General features: G+C 45.1%; 1 protein-coding gene across 4 annotated transcripts in view; it reads left to right on the top strand.

The window, feature by feature from the left end:
• Positions 1 to 22,811, top strand: part of PLCE1 (phospholipase C epsilon 1) — a 331,237-nt gene that overhangs the window by 285,682 nt on the left and 22,744 nt on the right. For all 4 annotated transcript variants that reach the window (XM_062214098.1, XM_062214096.1, XM_062214097.1 and 1 more), the window contains exons 21-27: positions 3,868 to 3,989; positions 4,846 to 4,963; positions 8,548 to 8,679; positions 9,927 to 10,217; positions 14,779 to 14,942; positions 16,105 to 16,366; positions 18,340 to 18,458. In XM_062214098.1, the coding sequence (XP_062070082.1) occupies positions 3,868 to 3,989; positions 4,846 to 4,963; positions 8,548 to 8,679; positions 9,927 to 10,217; positions 14,779 to 14,942; positions 16,105 to 16,366; positions 18,340 to 18,458 (1,208 nt within the window). The remainder of the gene's footprint in view (positions 1 to 3,867; positions 3,990 to 4,845; positions 4,964 to 8,547; positions 8,680 to 9,926; positions 10,218 to 14,778; positions 14,943 to 16,104; positions 16,367 to 18,339; positions 18,459 to 22,811) is intronic.

Raw genomic sequence — 22,811 nt, 5'->3', positions numbered from 1 at the left:
GGTGAGGCATTCCTGAGATGGATTCTTGGAGAAAGAGAAGCCCATGCTTTCAGTTCTGCAGAGGAATTGTAGTCTGTGGCCAAATTTGTTCTCTCCCCAGCACCACCTGCAGGGGGCAGCATCGCCACTCTGTGCTCTTCTTTTCTGGCTCACACTGGTGGTGTGGGGATATAGAAAAAAATCTTCATTTCCCTCCCCTCTGGCCTACCAAAGAGATAACTACAGATAATTTGGGAAGCATTCCATTCACATCAGAATTGGGTTTAAAATGTATTTCCTTTGTACTAAATTAGTGTCACTTGCCAGAGATTGCAAACTGTTTTCTCAGTTACCATTGCTGATGGTAGACTGTTTTGATAACTTCTAAAAGATAACAATATGGTTATGGGGAAATGCCAAGCTTCCTATTATATACACATTATGCATGCAGAGTATACTGTTTCTGCGTAGAACATTGTTTAACTCAACATGGAGCTCTTCCCAGACTAGCAGCTGTTTACCACTGGTGCCAAGACCAGGTGAATCACCTTCCTCCAAGTTGCTGCTTCTCAGGCTCCAGACAGCTGGCTCCACGAGCTTCCTTCACTGATACAGTCCCATCTTCTTCTACCCCCAAATATGGTACCAGACTAAGTTCACTTCCTGTGTGTCCTTAGGAGTGGGCATTTGGTGCAGTAGATGCTGCTTGGGTTGCCCACCTTACATTTCAGAGTGCCTGGGTTCAAGCCCTGGCTCTGCTTCTGGTTCCAGCTTCCTCTACTGCACACTTTGAGAGGCAGCAGGCGATGGCTCAAGTATGTGGATTCCTGTCTGGGTTGAATTTCTGGCTCCTGGCTTTGGCCTGGCCCAGTCCCGGCTATTACAGGCATTTTGAGAAGTGAACTAGCAGATTAAATCTCAATCCACCCCCACCCCCACTCACTCTCACTCACTCACTCTGGCTCTCTTTCATATGAAATGAAAATAAATTTTAAAAATTAATGTGTGTCCTTAATAATTATTGATTTTTGCTTCATACTATCAATTTAAGAATCTATTTAGTTGATCTGAAACTCCATCCGATAACACAAGGGATAGATCTCATCATATAATAACAGACGATTAAAAGGCATCAAGATCATTTCTTTGCAGCCTGTTCCTGAGACGTCGTGGGAATGTGAATATTTTTATATGGAGTTATGCTTCCCATGGATTTCTACTGTAGTTGTGGTAGTATCCCAGAAAAGACTAAAACAATTCAGATATGAAGCGAAAACCACACTTAAGCATTCAGCCAACCCAGATGTCCTTTACTACTGTAAGAAGTTAGTCCAATGAAAGACAAATTCACTCTCTATCATCAATTACTCCTGTGTTCTTTCTCTACTTTTGAGAACAGAGAAAGGAGAAGCCTTGTAAAAATTATTATTATAGATGTTTTGATTTGCAAATAAAATGAACAGATGGAGGGAGGATCTTTCTAGCTTATTTTCAGTCTGGAGAGCAAAATGTAACCCTACCCAAACAATTTTTAAGTTAGTTGCACGCATTTTTTAAAACCCACACATACTAATGCAGAGTTTCAGTGGCAAATGGGGCCCCACCAGGCTCTGCCCCAGTGGGCTCTGAGACCTTGGGGAACGTCCTTTCCCTGTTGTCACCATGGGTCCCTTGGATGCACAATGAGAAGGGTCCGAGCAGTGTTTGGTGGCGTTCTCCCAGCTTCTAACACCTGTGATCTCTGACTGTGCCACTCTACTCCTGCCACCTGACTATTTCCCATTTCATTGAAAAACCCTCGGACTGGCGGATTCCCAAACAGGCCTTACAGTTTCGCGGTCCCTCACTGAGGCTTGTCCCATGGAACCTTCCGTACATGTACACGGACTGTTAAATGCCTTGTCAAGCGTAGGCTTTTGATTGTGCTTGTGGTGCCTCACTCATCTCTCCACTGTTCCTACAATCTCCAGCTGGGATGAAAGGAAAGCAGAAACCTGCCTGCAGAGTGGAGAACCAGCTCCAGCTTTTGAGAGGGGGCCTCAAAGGCTTCTAGGGCTCTTGACTTATGGGTCCCTTTGCAAGTCAGATGGGAACCATGGATGCTTACCTCCAAGAGAAATCAACCCTGCATGCAAGCAATCGCAGGAGCGTCTCAGGTCTCCCAGGGCCCTTGCAGGTGTGCCAGGTTAAGATCCCATCTCTAAAGTCAGGGCCAGGTTTATCTCAGACAGCTGCAAGAGGAGGGGAATTAACCTCTTTGCCCCTTTGGGTTATAAAAGTACCATGATTCCAACCTACAGAATTGTGGCGCCCAAAAAGCCTGAGGAAGTTGCAAGTGAGGTTATACATCTTAGGAATTGTGATTCTGCCTTTTGGGTAACAAATTCTTAGTGAATATTTATTTCTCTAAATTTGATGTTAGCAATAATGTCTTATTGCTAGTGGTTGCACCCCTTAATTGTCAAAATATTAAATCTCTAAAATATTTATTGTTTCATATATCTTATAATCTAAGCTATCATTATTTATGCTTTGCTTTCTATCTTATGTTAATTTGTTGGCTTTTTGTCTGATTCTTCTCACTTTTTATTTCTCTGAATTATTTATATAATGAAATTTAATGAAGTAAAGTAGATTCTTTTCCCCAATGTTGTCGCTTACCTTGACTAGTTTTGAATATTTACTGCAGCACAAATTTGAGTTAATAACCCAGTGTAGGCATATTCTTTTACAATGACTTCACATTACTAATAAATTAATCAATTTCTGTCCATTTGAAGGAACTGGAAATAGATGACTTGAGTGTGGCAGCCATTGGCATGATGAATATTAACCATAATGTCTTCTCTTGCTAATGGTTGCATCTCTTAATAGTCAAAATATAACTCTATGGAACATTTCTTGTTCCATTTATCTTGTAGTCTAAGCTGTTGTTGTTTATGCTTGGCTGCATATCTTAATTTACTTTGTCTGCCTTTCTGTCTCACTTCTCCTTCCTTTTGTCCCCTTTCTGATTGTGTTTTTCTGTAGCAGACGTCCTTACTGCTTCCCCTGCTCCTAACGGTCAGGAAGGTAAAGGCCATTTGAACCGGGCATTTTCACTGCATGGATGACAGCACTCATTTCCAATTTCTTGGGCCTGATTCACATGAAACTGTGACACCTCTGTAAATCCAAATGTAAAGAAATGATTTATCTCATTTACGTCTTGGCAGCCTGCATGGCCCTGATTTGGAATAAGGATGTATTGGTGTAAACATCTGTGGCCTGATGAGATGATGAAGTCTTGAAGGTGTTTTCATTTTCAGAGAGCATGATCATAACATAGCCCAAGCATCTTTAGAATCATTTGGAAAAGAAATGCTGGGGGGAAAAAAGCAAAACATAAACTTATCTGTCATACTATGATATAGACATATTTTAATTTGTTACCACTTAATAAATTAATACCAATCATGAAAACCTTACTTTCAAATTAAGTATAATTGTGAAAAAACTTGCATTGTATTTAGCAATATATCTTTTCCCCTCTGGTTTTGACATTTCTCCAGGAAAAAGAAGTGAGTAGGTTCACTTTAAAGTGAGAGTGGTTCAATCATGTGTTCCTACCTACAAGTGCTTCGGCCACTAAATCCTTCCCAAACCTGTGTGCTGTCAGCTTCTCAACACAGAGTGTCTTCCATAATGGGTTCACAGTTCCCATCATCTTTATGAAAATGAGTAAAAACCCCGTTTTTAAAACTGTGCTTCAAGCCATCATTTCAGTAGTACGTAGCCAGAACCTCCATCTGTCAGATAGGTACGAGTAGCTGGATCCCCGTGGGGCGGACACGAAGCCTTGAAAGTCACTAGGTTCTTTTTCACTGAAGCCTGCTAACTGGTTTTCAGACAACATTCTGGAAGACAGACCTGAAAACAAGTCCTGTAATGACAAGCTTCAGTTCGAGTACAGTGAAGAAATCCCCAAAAGGATAAAGAAAGCAGATAACTCAGCTTGCAGCAAAGGAAAGGTAGGTGAATGGTTTCTGCCCAGTGTCACCTGGGCTGTGGTACTTCCGTCAGTTTCAGGCGGGATTCCACCTCCTCTCTGTCCCTTCTTTTCACCTTTTCCTTCATTTTCCTTTAGACACCAACAATGGCAAGGCCAGGCGTTGATTCATCCAACCATTGCCTATTGACGGTAGACGTGTGGTAGACACCAAAGTAGCTTAGGGGTGGTTCAGTGATGGAGATAGATGTATCACCAGTGCTCACAGATAAGTGCCCCAGGTTGTCAGAGGTTCAGGGACAGGCTCCTGGGGAAGAGGATGTTTGAGAGGGAGAAAAATAGAGCATTCAGACCAAGAGGACAAGCTGGTGTATTTGTGTCCAGGGAATTGCAAGAAGCTTTAAAGGGATGAGCAGGAAGTTGAATGGGGACAGATTGCAAAGTGTTAGAAAGACACTGAGGATAGAAAAGACGCCTGCAGTCCCCAGACCCTTCCCTCGAGTGCCTCACAGCACATGAACTCTGAGCATGTCATAGACAGTGGCAGTGATATTGCTGGAAAATAGAAAGACAAGATATGTCAACACCCTGTGCTTCAGGAGATAGTCAGCCCTCCACCTATTCGACAAGTGTCCACTGACTGTTGCACAAGACCATGGACTGAGCCCCGAGGGAAGATGGAGGAGGCACTAGGCTCACCCCATGACCTCACCAGCTTTCACCCCAGGGAAGGTGTGAGGACTGGTATGACTACATGGATAATTACAGAGCAGGGGGAAACACTCCTGGTGGCAGCCAAGTGCAGGTAATGAGCTTTGGGACTTTGGGGGAACCAGCATAAATCTTCCATGTAAAAGGGTATCATTTCCCCTTGATAGGTATATGACATGGAACTGGGAGAGGAATTTTATCTTCCTCAAAATAAAAAAGAAAGCAGACAGATTGCACCAGAGCTTTCTGACCTCGTCATCTATTGCCAAGCCGTGAAATTTCCAGGTAAGAATGGCACGATCATCTCTAACACTTAACGGCACCAGAAAATATATTGTTTAGTTCATTGGGCACTGTGAATGCTACCAGAATAATGAAATTGTGTGGCTGAAATCATCATATTAACACTCTCTAAATATCTGTTATGATTATCATTTGCTTTGGTGCTTATGAAGAAAAACAGTATAAGATGTTCATTTCCAGACCACAGTTTCCTTGCATAATAGTTAATAACATAACAATAAAAACAAAGGAAATCTAATAATTAAATATATTAACTACTTAAGTAACAAGGTTTGTACTAAGTGTTTTACGGAGATCCTCTCCTTGATGACTCACAATAATTCTAAGAGGTGGGGGTTATACTGTCTCCATTTTAAAACACAACATCAGCAGTGCCCTTCTTGTCAGGGAGCATGGTCAATGTACTCACCCAATCAGATGGCTCATAGACGGGACCCTGGGAGCCGGGGGGGCAAGCAGGGAAGCCCATAAATTATGGAAGTCAGAAAAATTGATTTCTTTGTCCCGAGAAAAGGGATTCCCTTGCACAGGCCGTCTGCGGACAAGGGAGCGGCTGGTTTGGAGGGGCAGCCTGAGTGTTGGTAAACAGGGTATGTGGCCACGGTCTAGAGGGGGGCGTTCCCACGCCAGCCTTCCGCTTCCCAAGATGAGCTGAACGTGGGTTCCGGCCCCCAGAGCACGTCTTAAACCCCACTTCTCACACTGCACCTGGAAAAATGAGACAGAGGTGTTGGACTATTAAAAAAATGAGGCACCGGTGGCCTTTTCACACCCTCGAAGGAACAAATATACCATAAATCGAACTTTGTTCCTGTTAAGCTTTCTCCCGTAAACTGTCTTTAAACGCTGGCGGCGGCTGCTGCTCGTCTGCCAGCCGCTCGTGTCAAGGCGGAGATGAACGGCCACGTAGTCAGCAGAGCTTTCAGAGGAATGCAGGACCCAGACGCCTCGCTTCCGTTTCAGAGGTCATGACCTTAGGTCACACAAGTACATTGGGTCACATTTGCTCACCTGGCCGGCCTGGCCTTCCCCCAGGGATCCGGTATGAAGCCCACTCCATGTGAGGCTCCTGCTCACTGCAGCTCTTAGGCCTTAGAAGCACAGCCGGCGCAACCGCCAAGCTGCTTCACTGGCTTCGTCTTGGCTTCTGGAACACAGAGTAGATGAGGAGCACAGATCCCCAAAGACATTTGAAATCAACGCAAAAGATAAAGATTCTGTGCCAATAGAGAATCACGGAGAGGTCAAGGGCTCGTTTGCTGCCGCTTCTGACTTGAGGCATAGGCTAAGCGCCTGGTGGTTTGGCTTATTTTTAAAAGTCCAAGTATGTTGTTTTTTCTAAAGTGTTTATGTAGCACACATTCCTACAGGCATACTGTACTTTAATGCTTTCTAAGTAATTGAAATGTCTTACATTTTTCTTTCCCCAACTTTATTTCCTTTCTCCAAATAACTGAGTTGTGCTGCCAGAATCGCTGCTGGAACACCTTTAAAATATTTATTGTTACCATGGCTGTTCTGATGACTATGAAGAAAATACCATAAAATGTTCAGTGGCTGCCGCATTGATTTTGATTTTGCTGTATTGTAATTTCAATGTATTTCACTTTTCATCCTTCCAAATTCCCTTCCCAGGAGTCAAAAAAAAAAAAAAATCTTCAGAGCAGTGAGGGACTCAAAGATGATGTGGTCTGAGGCCCCCACGAGTGACGAGACCCCCATGATCACGACCTGTTCAACTCCCCGCATCCTGTTCTTTCCATCACACTGTCTTGTCTTTCTCAGGCCAAGCACGCATCAGCATTTACCCTGTCTCGATACCTGCTTTCGCATAGGGTTTCTTAGTTACATTCACTTTGTGAACTAGCCTGTATTTTATGCTCTTCTAAGAGGAAAACAGAAGGACCTGGCGTTTTTATCATCTCGCCCTACGACTCAGTTTGCAGCTACTTCCCGCCAGCTCCCTGTGTCCTTCACTCTCCCACACACATCACAGTCTTTGCAGCTTCCAGGCCATTGCACAGAGCACTCAACCTGGCCAGCTCTTCCCGCTTCCCTTTGCCATGGTCCAAAGTCACAAGGCCAGGGATCCCTGTGAAGAACTGGGACTCTTAAGCTCATCATGGTGTCTCTTTTCTGGGAACTGCTTGCACGTACAGGCACATGCTCAGGTACCTACAGGGACTCTAGTTATCCACAGTTACAATTCGGCATTTTATGCAAAATATTGGATGGTGGCATGATCACTGGTCAGAGATCTGGACCTGTGACTATCATGCTCTGTGAGTTTGACCCCAGTCATTCCCCTCTCTGGGCCTCAATTTCCTCTCTTTAAAGTCTGTATTCTCTTTTTTAAGATTTTTTTTTTTTTTTTTTTTTTTTTTTTGCATTGCACATAGTGGCTTAACTCACTACGCCATAATGCCAATCCCCAAAGTTATGTTCTTAACAATACTGCAGCCTGTCTCCTCTAATTCTGTTCTTGGAAGGTGCATTTTGTCTTTAAGAGGACTTCCTAAATGCTTCGGCTTGATGAATGACTCAGTGGTGTACGTACTTGTAGACTTGTAGATCACTGGTGCTTTGTCATCCCCCTTGGCACACTGGAGCCAGGTCTGCGTGAAGTGCATTCATTTCCTCATTCAGCAAATATGTCCTGAACTCCTGCTGTGCTGAAGGCACTGTGACAGTCATGGGGACCCAGGGAATGGTTGGGCACAAGGCAAGAAGGAGAAGCCATGAAAACGCATTATCATCTTAGTTTATTCCCCCACAGACTCCTCAGACTAACCTATGGGTGAGCTCCTATAATCACACCCATTCTGTAGATAAGGAAATTGAGGAATAGAGGTCAAGCCTCACTGGCAGGAATTTAACCTGGGACAATAGGATGCTAAAGCTCAGGCTCAGAACCATTTTTTTAAAGATTATTTATTTATTTATTTGAGAGAGTTACAGAGAGAAAGAGAGAAAGGTCTTCCATCCGCTGGCCCACTCCCCAGATGTCCACAAAGGCCAGAGCTGAGCCGATCCAAAGCCAGGAGCTTCTTCCGGGTCTCCCAAGCAGGTGCAAGGGGCCCAAGCACTTGAGCCGTCTTCCACTGCTTTCCCTGGCCATTAGCAGAGAGCTAGCTTAGGAGAGGAGCAGCCGGGACATGAACCGGCATCCATATGGAATGCTGGCGGCTTAGCTCACTACACCACAGTGCCAGTCCCAGAACTATTTCTTTTAATCTCCCAAAATTGAGTAATTAGGCCCTGACAATTAAATAGTGACTGCAGCACTTTCTTCTCCTGGAATTTTTCAAAATCTCTCTGGTATACAACCAATCAGGTACATGTATGACTTTGAGGTTAGAAGCACGTCATTTTCATTGCAGAGATAAAAAACTTTGCTATAATTGCCTCCAATGCTATTATTAATGGTGCTAAAAATGCTAGTAGATCTTCTGAGCTGGGTTATAAGGGAGTAGTAGAACTTCAAAATAAACACGAACAGGGATGGAAAATGTTGAGTTCCCTTGCCTGGAGTTTTTGGCTTATTTATTTTCATTTTATGGGAACAGGGCTGTCAACTCTAAATGCATCTGGCTCTAGCAGAGGAAAAGAAAGGAAAAGCAGGAAGTCCATTTTTGGCAACAATCCGGGCAGAATGAGCCCAGGGGAGACAGCATCGTTTAACAAAACATCTGGAAAAAGTAAAGTCACCTTCTTACAATATTTTTGCTTGATTCTGCATGGGCCATGGTTCGGCTGTTTCACTGTCGAAGTTTTTCATTCCTTTTTTATTTTCGTGAATGCTCTCATTGTCCAAGTGTGGTGTAAATGTTTTTAAAACTGCTAATTTTCACTTTGAACTTACTACAAATAGCATTTCATTGAACATGCCCTAATACTATTTGCCTCAAAAGTAAGAATTGAAGGCACCTGGGAACATTCTGGTGGTTCTTGGAACTGCTCTCTTCACCATTGTAACGCCAGATGATATATCCATTTTATTTCTAATTACTTTTTATTGTAAAGTAATAAATCCTCATAGTTAAAAGCTCAAACAATACAGAATATTATTAAAAATCTTTCCTCTCTCGGTGTCCTGGCGCTGCTCCTCAGAGGTAACCACTGTTAAGTTTATTGTGTTTTCTTCAAGAAAAACAAATGCCTTTTTAAGATGATCCAAATGGAATATGAATATATTTGTATAACTTTTATACTTGCTATAACTTTCCACATAACTTTGTATACATGTGTCTGCCTTACTCTGTTTAATGCCTGTGTGGTATTCCATTGGGTGGATATTTATTTAAGCATTTCATTGATTTAGTTACCTCCTTGCTGGTCAAATACTTGGATTGCTTCCAGTTTTTAATTTTTATTTTGCTGTGTATTTGTGGGAGTATACCTATGGCACAGTGAGGTCCTGAGGCCAGGGATGTACAGGCTTTTAATTCAAATCAGTACTGCTACTCTCATTTTATCTTTAAAGGTTTATTTATTTATTAGGCAAAGTTACAGAGAGAGAGAGAGAGATCTTCCATCTACTGGTTCACTCCCCAAATGGCCACAACAGCTGGGACTGGGCCAGGTCAAAACCAGGAGCCAGGGGCCCAATCGCTCAGACCGTCTTCTGCCGCTTTCCCAGGCACCTTAGCAGGGAGCTGGATTAGGAGGAAGCAGCCGGGACTCCAGCCTGCACTCCTGTGGCATGCAGCTGTCCAGGCGGTGGCTTAACCCGCTGTGCCACAACGCTGCTCCCCCACACACTCATTTTACAGCTCTGTAGCTGTATGTTGTTTCAGGGTGATGAGCTGCCTGGCAGGTAAAAGCGGGGTGTCTCCTGCTGTCTTTCTGTGTTACACCTGTTTGCTGGGATGCTGTGCGGGTTGCCCGTGGGAAAGGATGAAGTTTTCACCACTAACCTGAGGCTCGTCCTTTGTGGGGGGTTTAGGTTTCTGTGAAGGCATTCGCCAGAACTGGGAGGAGACGTCCTCCGCTCTGAACCCCGCCACGTCGCTCAGCGCTCTCATTCGAACTCCCCGATGCTACCACATCTCGTCACTGAATGAAAATGCCGCCAAACGGCTGTGCCGCAGATATTCGCAGAAGCTGATCCAGCACACCGCCTGTCAGCTGCTCAGGACCTACCCGGCCGCCACCCGCATCGACTCCTCCAACCCCAACCCCCTCATGTTCTGGCTCCATGGGATACAGCTCGTGGCCCTCAACTACCAGACAGACGGTAATGGGCTGCAGCCTCCCCTCTCTCCTTTGCCTCTGACCTTGCGGTAAATGCGGCTGACAAGCACCATTGTTTCAATGGGACGAGCTTCCAGACTGCGACACACAGTACCCCAGGGTCAAAATACAGAGAGCAGAAAACAAGGGTGTTTGATACTGAATCGTGGCCCTGAGACTTCATAGTTCAGGTGATAGAGAAGAACCTCGAAGGGGCCCCCAAATCTTCTGGCCCTGCCTCCTCCCTTTTTAAACTGATTTGGTTGTGAGGCAGAGAGGTGGGCTGGGGCCACAGCTGGGATCCAAGAATTCAGTCCAGGTCTCCCATGTGGGTGGCAGGAGTTGAACTACTTGAGCCATCACCACTGCTTCCCAGGGTCTGCGTTAGCAAGAAGCTAGACTCAGGAGCCAAGGCCAGGAATCAGCCCCAGGCACTTTAGTGCAGGAAGTGGGCATCTTAATCACTAGATTGAACACCACCCCTTGCTCCCATTTTTGAAAAGCACTTTTTAAACTAAAACTAGAGCTGTGCCAACTTGGTTTATAAAAATATTTCTGGGTTGGCCGGTGCCGTGCCTTAATAGGCTAATCCTCCGCCTTGTGGCGCCGGCACACCGGGTTCTAGTCCTGGTTGGGGTGCCGGATTCTATCCCAGTTGCCCCTCTTCCAGGCCAGCTCTCTGCTATGGCCCGGGAAGGCAGTGGAGGATGGCCCAAGTGCTTGGGCCGTGCACCCGCATGGGAGACCAGGAAAAGCACCTGGCTCCTGGCTTCGGATCAGCGAGATGTGCTAGCCGCAGCGGCCACTGGAGGGTGAACCAACGGCAAAAAGGAAGACCTTTCTCTCTGTCTCTCTCTCTCTCACTATCCACTCTGCCTGTTTAAAAAAAAAAAAAAAAAAAAAAAAAATTCTGGGCAGGGATATCCTAATGCTGCTTTAGAACCTGTCTCACTATGCAATTTTTGCAGGAAAAAAAAAAGTGTCACTCTAACATGCTGTGAGTTAAAACCATTTTTTTACATTCTTGTCACCATTTTGAATAATGGAAAGTACTTTAACAGTAGCTATTCAAGGGATAACAAGGATGTGAATTGCAGGAAGAGAGAGAGCGGTGTTCATGTTTCCATAATCCACGAGACTGTGACGCCAGGCCTGAGCCTCCAGAGGGAGCTACCACTTCCTGCATGCTCACCGTGCCCCTGACACTGTGTATACCTGACCCTTTATATCAGGTGTACCCTGATCTCGTGTAATTTTCACAACACCCCAAGGTGCAGGTACCGTTATGATCCCCATTTCTCAGATGAACAATTAACTCAAGGTCACAGGATAGCTTGCAATGAGAAGTCCAAGGACTCTGGGAGTTTGGAGGATAAAGCATTTTGTTTCCATCTTGTTCTAGAGGGCAGCAGGGAAGCTACAGGAGGTAAGGAAGGACTCCATAAAGAATGTTTCCTAGAAGCACAATCAAAACCCAGCCTTTGCTTTAAACAGTCAGGCAGTGAGCAGCCCTTATCATTCATCTCACGTGAACTGTATCAGATACTAACGAACTGTGCTGAACCATAAACCACAGCACAACCCTGACTCCAGCCGAGGTCAAACCGCAGCTTTAGCTCTGGGACCAGCCGGCTAGCTACTCAGTGCTGATGCCGACAGTACCCAGTTGTGGCTGACCTCAAAGACAACTGCTTAGAGATAGCAGTCTTTTTTTTTTTTTTTTTTCTGGCCCTTGTTACATATGCATCTTTCTGTTGAAATAAGATGATGTGGATGAAGGACCATATATAGCATAGCTCTTGGCACATGAAGAGCATTCCACAAATATTAACCATCAAAAAGTGTGTTTGATAAATTATAAAAACAGTATGATTTGGGCTCGCAAATGGAAATAATAGTGAAATATTTTTAAAGTTGTAAAAATGTTGGTTTCCATTTCTTTTCAATCTTTCCCGAGTGGCTTGTGGGATCACATCTCTGGCCCAGTCTGTGGTTCTGCATCCACTGGCACCCTTGATACCAAAATATTTTAAGTAAACTGAAATAACTAGCAGAGCGATTTTATCAAGGAAATGGAAATGCATTCGGTTTGGGATATGCCCAATCTTCTTTAGTGCCAAGTGCAGTGCAGACACGCCGGCTCCACCGATGGCAAAGGGAGCCCCAGGCAAACAAGACACAGGGATTTGCTACTCCTTGGGCCATCCTGCAGTACAGCAGCACATATTGAGCTCCCAAATGCAGGGAAAATAGTATGATTGTGGTATCCACTTACAACAGGGCCTCCAGATGAGTAGAAGACTGTAAAGGCAAAGGTATGCTTGGTCTACCACCATTGTGTATTGGATGTAGAGAGATCATAGGGCAACACCGATTCATGCCTGCCCTCTTACTTGGTTGGAACAGGGGTTTTCAAATTATAACCCCAGATGAATTTCTGGGACCATTCCCAGGGAACAGGAGCAGAGCTAAATGTGAAGTGTCTTTATTTAAAATCGAGTGGCTCCACATGGATCAGTTTTACGTATTGTGTCACTAAATGAGAACTTTGTCAACAAAAACGTGCTTTACATTTTTGGAAAGCTATCAGGACAGATAGAGTGCTAATGAAATCAGACTTCAAACCATAAGTAGCATGATCATAACATAATTTCCATTCATTGGGCACCAACTGCTAGAATAGGGACTCTCATACATTATCGTAGTATGTGGCTCAGTGTCAGGAGGAGGGGCCTTGGTTCCAGCCATCTGGGTTGGAATTCTTGTTCCCACACTTACCAGCTGTGTGCCTTGGCTGTTTCTACTTCCTAGTGCCTCAGTGTTCTCATCTATAAAAATGGGAATACTAAAAGAATCTACTCATGACTGAGTAGGAATCCAAGAGTGCAGGAAGTATGAGCTACTATTCCTGTTATTAATATACAAAGAGTTTTTTTAAAGTTCCTGAAAATGTGTATTGTGAAAAAAAAAATATATGGGTTTCAAAAAAAATTTGATAGCTAAATAAATCTACCTGAATTCCACGTTCCATGAGCTTTTGAAGTATTTTATATGTCCATTTCATATCTGCTCCTCTCTGTTGAGCCAGTCTGCCTCACCCTCTTAGCCATCCTAGCCACGTCAACGTTCCTGTCACAGAGTGGCCAGAGAAGAGGATATTCTGCCTCTGCAGATGAGAGCACAGGGCTACCATGAGTCGGTCCCATCAGGACCTTAGAGAAAAATGGGGTGCAGTGCACGGACTTGACCCCAAAACCCAAGGAGCTTTCGTATGTCTCAGACATCTTAGCCCAGGAATCCCTGCGCACAAGCCAGGCCAACCCCATATACACGGAACTATTTCACACACAGAAGACACAAAAGCCGGGGGCCAACTTCTTGCTCCAAAGCACTTACCACACTTTTCATTGATGTTGGTCCATGGAGCAAAGTTCAGGCCGTACATGGAAGGAATCTATCAGAGGGAACGTTCAGCAGGTGTGTCCCATAAAATTTTTGCTCATTTGGGAAACTTTGGTACAGACTGGAGCCATCACATGAGCGTGTGAGTGTGTAAGAGTCCAGAAACAGTGCAGGCATTGGATCATTCATCAGAGAACTCTGCCAAATAAAATTTGGCTACAAAAGACTCAGAGTCTTTGTGAAGATTTCTGAAGTTTATGGTTGAGGGGATTGTGGACATGATGTGAATCATATGTGATTACTTTTTTCGTATTTACAATTTAAAGAGACAGAAGTTTTGTGATTAATGGGTTGAAATTGGTATTTCAAGAAGTTACTTTTCTAGCTATTTTTCTGTGGGTTCTTGTATAATTAAAACTTTCTTGCATTTTGTTTTCTAAATTGTTTTAAATTCCTTTCAAAATGCAGACTGACAGGAAGATCTCTCATCTACTGGTTTGCTCATCAGATGCCCACAGAAACCAAGGCTGGGCCAGGACAAAGCCTGGAAATTCTTCCAGATCTCTCTCATGGGTGCCAGGAACCCAAGTACTTGAGCCATCATCTGCTGCCTCCCAGGATGCATTTGCAGGGAGCTGGGTCAGAAGTGGAGTAGCTGGGACTTGAACCGGTGCTCTGAAAAGAGATGCAGGTGTCCTGACTCTGCTACGATGCCCACCCCTTAGCCTAAATTTAAAGTAGCAAGAGCTGACCATATAGTTACCTGCATGGTTTGGTTTGGAGATAAAGAAATACCATTATTCCTTTCCAAAAAATTAGTATGAAATGAGGCAATATACAAGGCTTTTCAAATGGATGTGGTAAATTTTATTTGCAAGAGATTTTAAGTGGCAGAACTGGTTGTGGTGGAAACGCTTGGCTCCCCCACAGGCTGTGAGCTCCAGGAGTGCAGGGCTTTGTCTCTCTCGTTCCCGGCTTCCTCTTCCAGCGCCTAACACAGCCTGGCACGGAGCAGGCACTCATCAGTCTGTGGGATGAGTGGATGATGATGTCTTCTTCAGGCTCGAGCTTAGCGAAAATCAATGCAAGATTTTCTCAAACTTTAAATTTACGACTCTCAAATGACAAAGTAGCAAGAAGTATTGGCCCTCTTTGTTTTGCAGATCTCCCTTTGCATTTAAATGCTGCGATGTTTGAGGCAAATGGCGGCTGTGGTTATGTTTTGAAACCCCCAGTTCTGTGGGACAAGAGCTGTCCCATGTACCAGAAGTTTTCTCCACTGGAAAGGGATCTGGACAACATGGAGCCTGCCGTCTACTCTTTAACTGTAAGTAGGGCGCCCGTCCTCACATGTCCTGAGAAGGAACAGATTTTGAATTCAAGGCCTTACAAGGCTGTTATGTCACCGAGGTTGCAGATTTCGTTCCCAGAGTGATGTTTTGTTCCCTGGTTAGACATAGGGGGAACTGTGGTGGAGCTGTGAGGTCCCCCTTCACCAGGGCCACTGCTGATGGTAGTTCTGTCTGCCTCACAACCATGAGTAGAGTCAGTTCCTCATAAGCTCCAACAAGCTGTAGGATCAGACGAACTGGCACGAATATGCAGAAACAAGTAAGCACCTGTCCGCCTTTTGGTTCATCTTTGTCTTGCTGGAGTCTGTCTTCTATTGCTTTTGTTACCTATTAGCTTATTAAACTGTACTGATTCTGCTTAAGAACACAGCAGCCCTAACTCTTTACTCCACTTCCATTTCAAGCTCTTTTGCTCCCTCCTAGTGAACAGAGAAAGAAAAGCAGCGTGGAAGATAGGAAAGAGAGGGAGGGCGGTCAAGGTCATCTCCTCCCTCCTCCTTTAGATCTCGTCACTCCCTCCTCGGGAAGAATGGCAAGCAGCCCTCCACGCAGGACACCCCAGTCCCCTGGGACAACCGCATTTTCAGATTTTCCTGCCGTCCAAACTGCTTTTCCTTCTTTCCCTAAGACAGTAGGACAATAGTCCCTTTTCTCTTTGACCAGTTGAGTTAGAGTCGAGTGGCATTTTATCTGTTTACAGAAAGCTATAAATTCATTTTAGCAACATATGCCCTGTGAGGTGTTCTAAAACTAAACTATTCGAGGAAAAGGAATTGAAGTTGTAGAAAGTACTCCTGCAGCATTTTGAGCAGAATATCAGCAACTTTTCTTTTCCTAAGGTCTTCTGCTCTCTCCTATGAGAAACAACTTCATCTTAATTACTTGGCTTTGAAGATGTTTGAAGTCTTGGCATTTCAAAGGTCACAGCTAAGCGAATGCCGTTGACAAAATCGGCTTTTCACATGATTCCAGCCGTGGGGTCACCTGATTATAATCACTTTTCTTGGCTCAGTAGTTTTATTCATCTTTGACCTGGTCCAGTCTGGTTTTCTCCGTGGAGGGAAGAGGTGAGGTGCAGAGGTCATCTTTGTTTTCCTTTCGTCTGCAGTGACTTTGACTCTCTTCTTCCCCCTTCAGATTGTCTCTGGTCAAAACGTGTGCCCCAGTAACAGCACAGGAAGCCCGTGCATTGAAGTGGACGTCCTGGGCATGCCCCTGGACGGCTGCCATTTCCGCACGAAGCCCATCCACCGAAACACCCTGAACCCCATGTGGAACGAACAGTTTCTGTTCCGGGTTCACTTCGAAGACCTTGTGTTTCTTCGTTTCGCAGTTGTGGAAAACAACAGTTCGGCAGTAACCGCCCAGAGAATCATTCCACTCAAGGCTTTAAAAAGAGGTAGAATAAAATTCCCAAGAGCACCCACAGTTAACCCTGGCACTTTGAAAGCAGGCACTGATGTAAGGAGAGGAAAGCAGAGGGCGGGAGCTTCAGGATGTGGCAGTGGCATAGGCGAGCCTGGCGGAAGTCCAGTGTTATACATGGGGGATGCAGATTAGGGCAAAGATGGAGACTGCTGAGCAAAGGCCGGAGCTGTTGGCTTCCGCATTGGCTTTGTGGTGGCCCTCCGAGAAATTGTGGCCTAGTGCACCTGGCCTGGGCATCACTTCTCAAATTTTGATGTGTATAGGAATCCCTGGAGGCTCTTGGTAAAAATGTGCTGACCCTGATTCAGCAGGCCTGGGTAGTACTCAAGATTCTCCCTTTCTTTTTTAAGATTTATTATTTATTTATTTGGAAGTCAGAGTTACACAGAGGGAGGAGAGGCAGAGAGAGAGAGGTCTTCCATCCACTGGTTCACTCCCCAGATGGCCACAACGGCCAGAACTGCACTGATCCAGAGCCAGGAGCCAAGAGCTTCCTCCAGGTCTCCCATGTGGGTGCAGGGTCCAAGGACCTGGGCCATCTTCTGTTGCTTTCCGAGACCATAGCAGAGAGCTGGATCAGAAGTGGAGCAGCCGGGACTAGAACTGGCACCCATATGGGATGCTGGTGCTTCAGGCCAGGGTGTTAACCTGCAGCACCACAGCGCCGGCCCCAGATTCTCCCTTTCTAACACACTCCCACAGATGCTGACTCTGATGATCTACTTTCAGTACCAAGGTTCTCCTCCTCTAGCCACACCAAGCTGCCATCCTCTGAGCCCCACAAACACATTACAATGCCCTCCTTGGTCTCCTCCTAGTTCTCTCTTTCCGTTGTGCCAGTAGCCGCCCACCACTGTGTGTGTTTGTGGGACCTCCGAAGCAGAACACAATGATGTAAATTATTGTCTCATAGTTCTGACGCTGGAAGATCACAAAGTGTCAGCAGGTGTATTCTCTTCAGAGGCCCCTCCTTGGCTTGCCACTGGCCCCCCTCTGGCTGTGTCCTCTCGCAGTCTTACTTGGTCTCTGTGCACATGTCTAGTGTCTGCAGCTGTGTCCTCATTTCTTCTTCTTAAAAGGCCACCAGTCATGTTGGATGAGGGCCCACGCTAATGATCCTGATTGTAACCTGGTTAAAAGTCTTTTCTCCCAATACAGTCACATTCTGAGATACTAGAGGTTAAGTTTTCAACATACGAGTGGCAAGGGTACAATGGGGAAACACAGTTCATCCCTCACAGTTATTATAGAATTATGAAAAAAATACAGAGCTACAAAAACAATTTTTTTAAAAAATTATCCATTTTCCATCTCTTCAACATAATCCCTCTTGCTGCACATCTTTTCTAAGCTTTCTCTGTCCATGTATATAACACATGAGCGTACGGATATATTTTGAATAAATTGGCTTCCTGCTAATTTTAGCATTTTGCAACTTACTGATTTTCACCTACTAAAATATATAGTGAACAATTTGTTTTGTTAGTAACTGTACATCCACATTACTGCTTTTGGTGGCTGCATATTATTCCATCTTATACATACAGTACTCACACTATGACTTAGTTAACAAATCTATTACTGGAGCGTTGTAGTATCATTAGAGCATCTCTAAGACAGAATGTTTGTCAAACGGCATCTGTAGATGCTTTAGTATCAAAAAGATCAGATTGTCCCACAGCCTTTTGAGTCTGAGGTTTTCTGGTTTTGAGTCTAAGTTAAAAACAGTAGAACCTGGAAAAATTGATCCCCCCTGGGTGGCCCAGGACCCTCTCTAGAGGGCAGAGGGCAGCATTCTCATGCTGAAAGGCATCGCTCTTGCCCTCCGCAGCCATTGTTTAGGGGCCATTTCCGCCTGTCATTTGCTGATTTCATTGGCGTGTGGTCTTTGCAGAGTTCAACAGTGTGTGTTAACAAGCTTCTCCCAATTGTGCATTATTCCAGGATATCGACATCTTCAGCTGCGAAACCTCCACAATGAAGTCTTGGAAATCTCCAGTTTATTCATAAACAGCAGAAGGATGGAAGAAAATCCCTCAGGCAGTGCCATGCCAGCCGCTTTGGTAATTAACTTCTGTTCTGCTCAACGTGTTTGTGGAGATTGCTATACTGAAGGTGGACTTTTTTTGTCATACAACAAAGTGGCCAGTGAGAGTCATTAATTAGGCAGCTATAAAAATAATAATAGTGAGAGTGGGCATTTAGCCTAGAGGTCCCACACTGGAGTGCCTGGGTTTAATTCCTGGCTCAGGTTCTAGACTCCAACTTCCTACTGGTGTGGAACCTGGTGATGGCTCAAGTAACTGGGTTCCTGTCACCCACTTGGGAGACCTGGCATGAGTTTGCAGCTCCTGGCTTCAGCCCCAGCCCAGTCCCAGCTGTTGTAAGCATTTGGGGAATAAACCAGTGGACAGCAACATATACATACACTCTCTTTCTTAAATCATTTTTAAAAAATTTTTAAAAAGGGACGGCACCATGGCTCACTTTGTTAATCCTCCACCTGCGGCGCCGGCATCCCATATGGGCGCCGGGTTCTAGTCCCAGTTGCTCCTCTTCCAGTCCAGCTCTCTGCTGTGGCCCGAGAAGGCAGTGGAGGATGGCCCAAGTGCTTGGGCGCCTGCACCCGCATGGGAGACCTGGAGGAAGTACCCGGTTCCTGGCTTTGGATCAGCGCAGCGCTGGCCATAGCGCCGGCCATAGCACCAGCCGTAGTGGCCATTTTGGGGGTGAACCAACAGAAGGAAGACCTTTCTCTCTTTCTCTCTCTAACTCTATCTGTCAAATAAATAAAAATAAAAATTAAAAAATTAAAAAAAAAAACAGTGGATGATACTTGGCTCTTAGTAAGCACTTTACTTATGTACTAACTCAATCCCCTTAATAACTTCTTGTGGTAGTATTAGTATCATCTCCATTTCACAGATGAGGAAGGTAAGTGCTAAGTATAGCTGAGGTCACACAGATAGCAAGCAACAGAACAGTATTAAACTTAAGACCATCTAGTACCAAATCCCATACTCTTAGTGAGTAGGCAGATATTAATGTGCCTGCTAGGGAAGTCAGCCAAAATGAATGAAGTAGGGCAAAGCTAAATAAGCAAATCAGCCCAAACAAATAAAATGGGGAAAAGGCTAGTTCACCAAATCCTAGTAGAAGCCACTTGAATACTTCTGGAAATTTCAAGTTAAACCAGGAAAATCCTTTGCTTCCTCAGCAGTCCAGGGGCAGCAGTCACAGGCAGAGCAGGATCGGGGTGTGCAGGAGGCATTGCTGGCAGTGTATAACCTGCTGCTTGGGGAGAGGCAGAATGTGCACCTTTGGGGATGGGAGCCGGACACTGTGAAAAGGGCTACCGCTACAGAATCGGAATTTTAACCAGTTCCCTGCGTAAGTTAGAGTTCAAGAACCATTGGACCAGAGCTCACCCGGCTAATGCAGGATGGCTTCACTTAAACAAGAAACACTGCCTTAATTAACTGCTTAATTCCATTTGCTTCCTCTGTAAATTAAAAATACACTTAGAAGTGTGTCCTCTGGTTACCCTCTTGATGTGTTTAATATCCTGGTCACTTCTGTGCCAATGCTGTACTTCAGCTAAGGAAGGCAGCTTCTGCACTGGCTTGGACAACCTCCACCGCCACCTCCAAATAGTCAGCGCTGCTTTCTTCTCGGACTTCTTCTTCTTTCCTCCCTGTCAGTTTCTTTTATCTCTGTCCCTGACCTTGTTTTCTTGGGTTTTCCTCCTTTCCACTTCGTTGCTTTATAGCAACTTTGGCTGCACATTTGTATCACCTGGAGAACTTTAAGAAAATCCCCATGCCCATCCACTCCCTGCACTGATTAAACCACCCTCTCTCAGGGGTGGGCCCCAGGCATTGGTGTTTCTAAAGACTGCCAGGTGACTGCAGTGTGCCACCAAGGCTGAGCACAGCGCTATAGCTAGGGTGGAGAGAGGTTAGGCCTTGGCCTTATGCAGAGGGTTGACAAGCAGGGACCAGAGGCTTTCAGAGGAGCACAACAGAGCTTCATGACGTCAGTATCTCACAGGAAGCTGAAGATCCCACAGATGCCATGAGTGAGCTGTTGACTCACAACACTGCTCACCCCAGACTCTACCTGATGTCTTTCCATACCACTTTTCCCACTCTGAGCACAAGCCGGGTTTCCTACAACTCAATTAGATTCTAACACTCTCTACCTAGAGGTGGTGCCACATCCCCACGTTAAGGCCTCGGGCCCACGTTAGATGCTAATCACAAGTCCCAGCTTGTCCCTGGGACTTCTGGCTGAGCCACTATAAATGCAGGGAGTTCCCGTACTAGACTGACTCACAGAACTCGGGAAGGTGCTTTGTTTACTATTGCTAGTTGCCTTTAAAAGGTGCAACTCCAGATCAGCCTAGTGGAAGGGATACATTGCACCCTTGGTATAGGACCAAGGGTGTGGAGCATCCAGGCCACCCTCCCAGAACCTCGGTGTGTTCGCCAACCTGGACCCTCTCAGAACCCCATCACTGGGATTTTTCTGCAGGTTTCATGGTGTAAATGTGACTGATCCAGTCACTGACCAGAGCTGACTGGCTCAATCTCCATTTCCTCTGCCCTCCCTGGGGTCTGGCAGCTGGGCTTACAATTCCACCCTCTAATCACACGTTGGTCTTTCTCAGCTGCCAGTCATCTCATCAGTAAGAGATGCTCTTGGGTTCCCAGGAAGCAGCGTATATTGCTTGTTAAACACTTTCTTTGACCACAGCATGCATCACCCTACATTGCTAGAAATCATCCTTGATTTCTCCCTCTTTCTTATGCCCCCCCCCCCCCATTGAACACGTAAGGATTCTATTTCCTTAGTATCTTTCAAATCCATTCATCTGGCTCTATCCCTAGCTACCTTGGCTGTCATTCATTCTCACCTGGCTTCCAGCATTGAGTCCCTAACTGATCTCTTTTCCTCTGGGTTTGTCCTCCTCTGTCCTCCTCTAGGTGCCCCCCTAGCAGAGCTATCTCAAACCTCATTCTGATTGTGTCATTTCCCTGTTAAAAACCCTCCCTTGGGTCTCCATTGCCTTCAGGGTAAAGTTTATACCAGAGATAACAAAATCCAGAGCTGGGTCAAGTGACAAGGGGATGATGGAAATGCACTTCAGGGTTGGGCAGAGACTGAAAGCAGAGAGCTCATGGGTCATGCAGAGGGCAGCTGCTCTCCAGCTCTCAGCTCCAGCTGTTTATTGCCATGTAGTGTCAACAGACCTTTTGTATTTTCAAGAGAATCCGGACACCGTGATTTCTATAAACATTGGTGACCATTTCCCCTTTTAAAAAATATAGCACAGGCCAGGGCAGGCATTTGGCCTAGCAGTTAAGATGCTGGTTAAGATGGCCACATCCCAAATAGGAGCACCTGGGTTCCATACCATACACCCCCACCCCCACCCCAGCTCCCAGTTCCAGTTTCCTGCTGATACAGACCTGAGAGGCAGTAGTGATCATTTAAATGACTGGGTCCTACCATCCACAGGGGAAACCTGGATTGAGTTCTGAGTTCTCTCTCTGTCTCTCAAACACATACACACACACACGTAAACACATAGTGACAGTTCATAGGTTTACATAATGTGCAATTCTTACCTCAGTAAAACTGATCAAATGAAAACAAGTTATGCAAGCAGAATGAAAAAGCCAAGATCGCCTCCCCACCCCAAATAAAAATAAAATACATGCTAAAACATGTCGAACCTCCAGTCACCATTTTGCCAGATTCAATCTTAATTTTAGCCAATTTGTCAAAGGCCTGCGTGGTTGTATTTTTGCTTGCATCTTTAGGATTTCTTTCTCCAACTTGTCAATCACAAAGCTCACTGAGGTTCCCATTTGTCCCTGAGTCCCCACAGTGAGGCATAATGTTTGATTCACTGTTAGCTTCCCATAAATTATTTCATATTTTGAATGAATTAATATATACTAATATATTTTTAGAGTTCATGGAAAATATTATGAGAAATTGTATATGGGGTTTAAAAGCCTTTACATCAAAACACATTTTCCTTTTTAAAACTATTTTATCTGAAAGGCTGAGAGACAGACAGAGACAGAGACAAAGCTCCATCTCCCATTCACTGGTTTAGTCCCTAAACACCCACAACAGCCAAAGTCAGGAGCCAGGAACCCAGGAATCCAGGGCAGGAACCCAACCACCAGAGCCATCACCCTGCCTCCGAGAGTGCACAGCAGCAGGCGGGATCAGGAGCAGAGCTGGGGTTCTAACCCAGGCACTATGATACGGTATGCAGGCACCTCAGTGGCATCTTAACCACTATGCCAAATGGCCACCCCCATGAACTTTCTGTAGTACCCTCATCTACAAAATGCTCAAAAGCTGTAAGTTATATACCTACCATACTCTTACATAGTTTT

The sequence above is a fragment of the Lepus europaeus genome, chromosome 17 (assembly GCF_033115175.1).
Source record: "Lepus europaeus isolate LE1 chromosome 17, mLepTim1.pri, whole genome shotgun sequence".
Taxonomy (NCBI): Eukaryota; Metazoa; Chordata; class Mammalia; order Lagomorpha; family Leporidae; genus Lepus; species Lepus europaeus.
The sequence above is the reverse complement of the archived record's forward strand: the minus strand, read 5'-3'. Positions and strand labels throughout refer to the sequence as shown.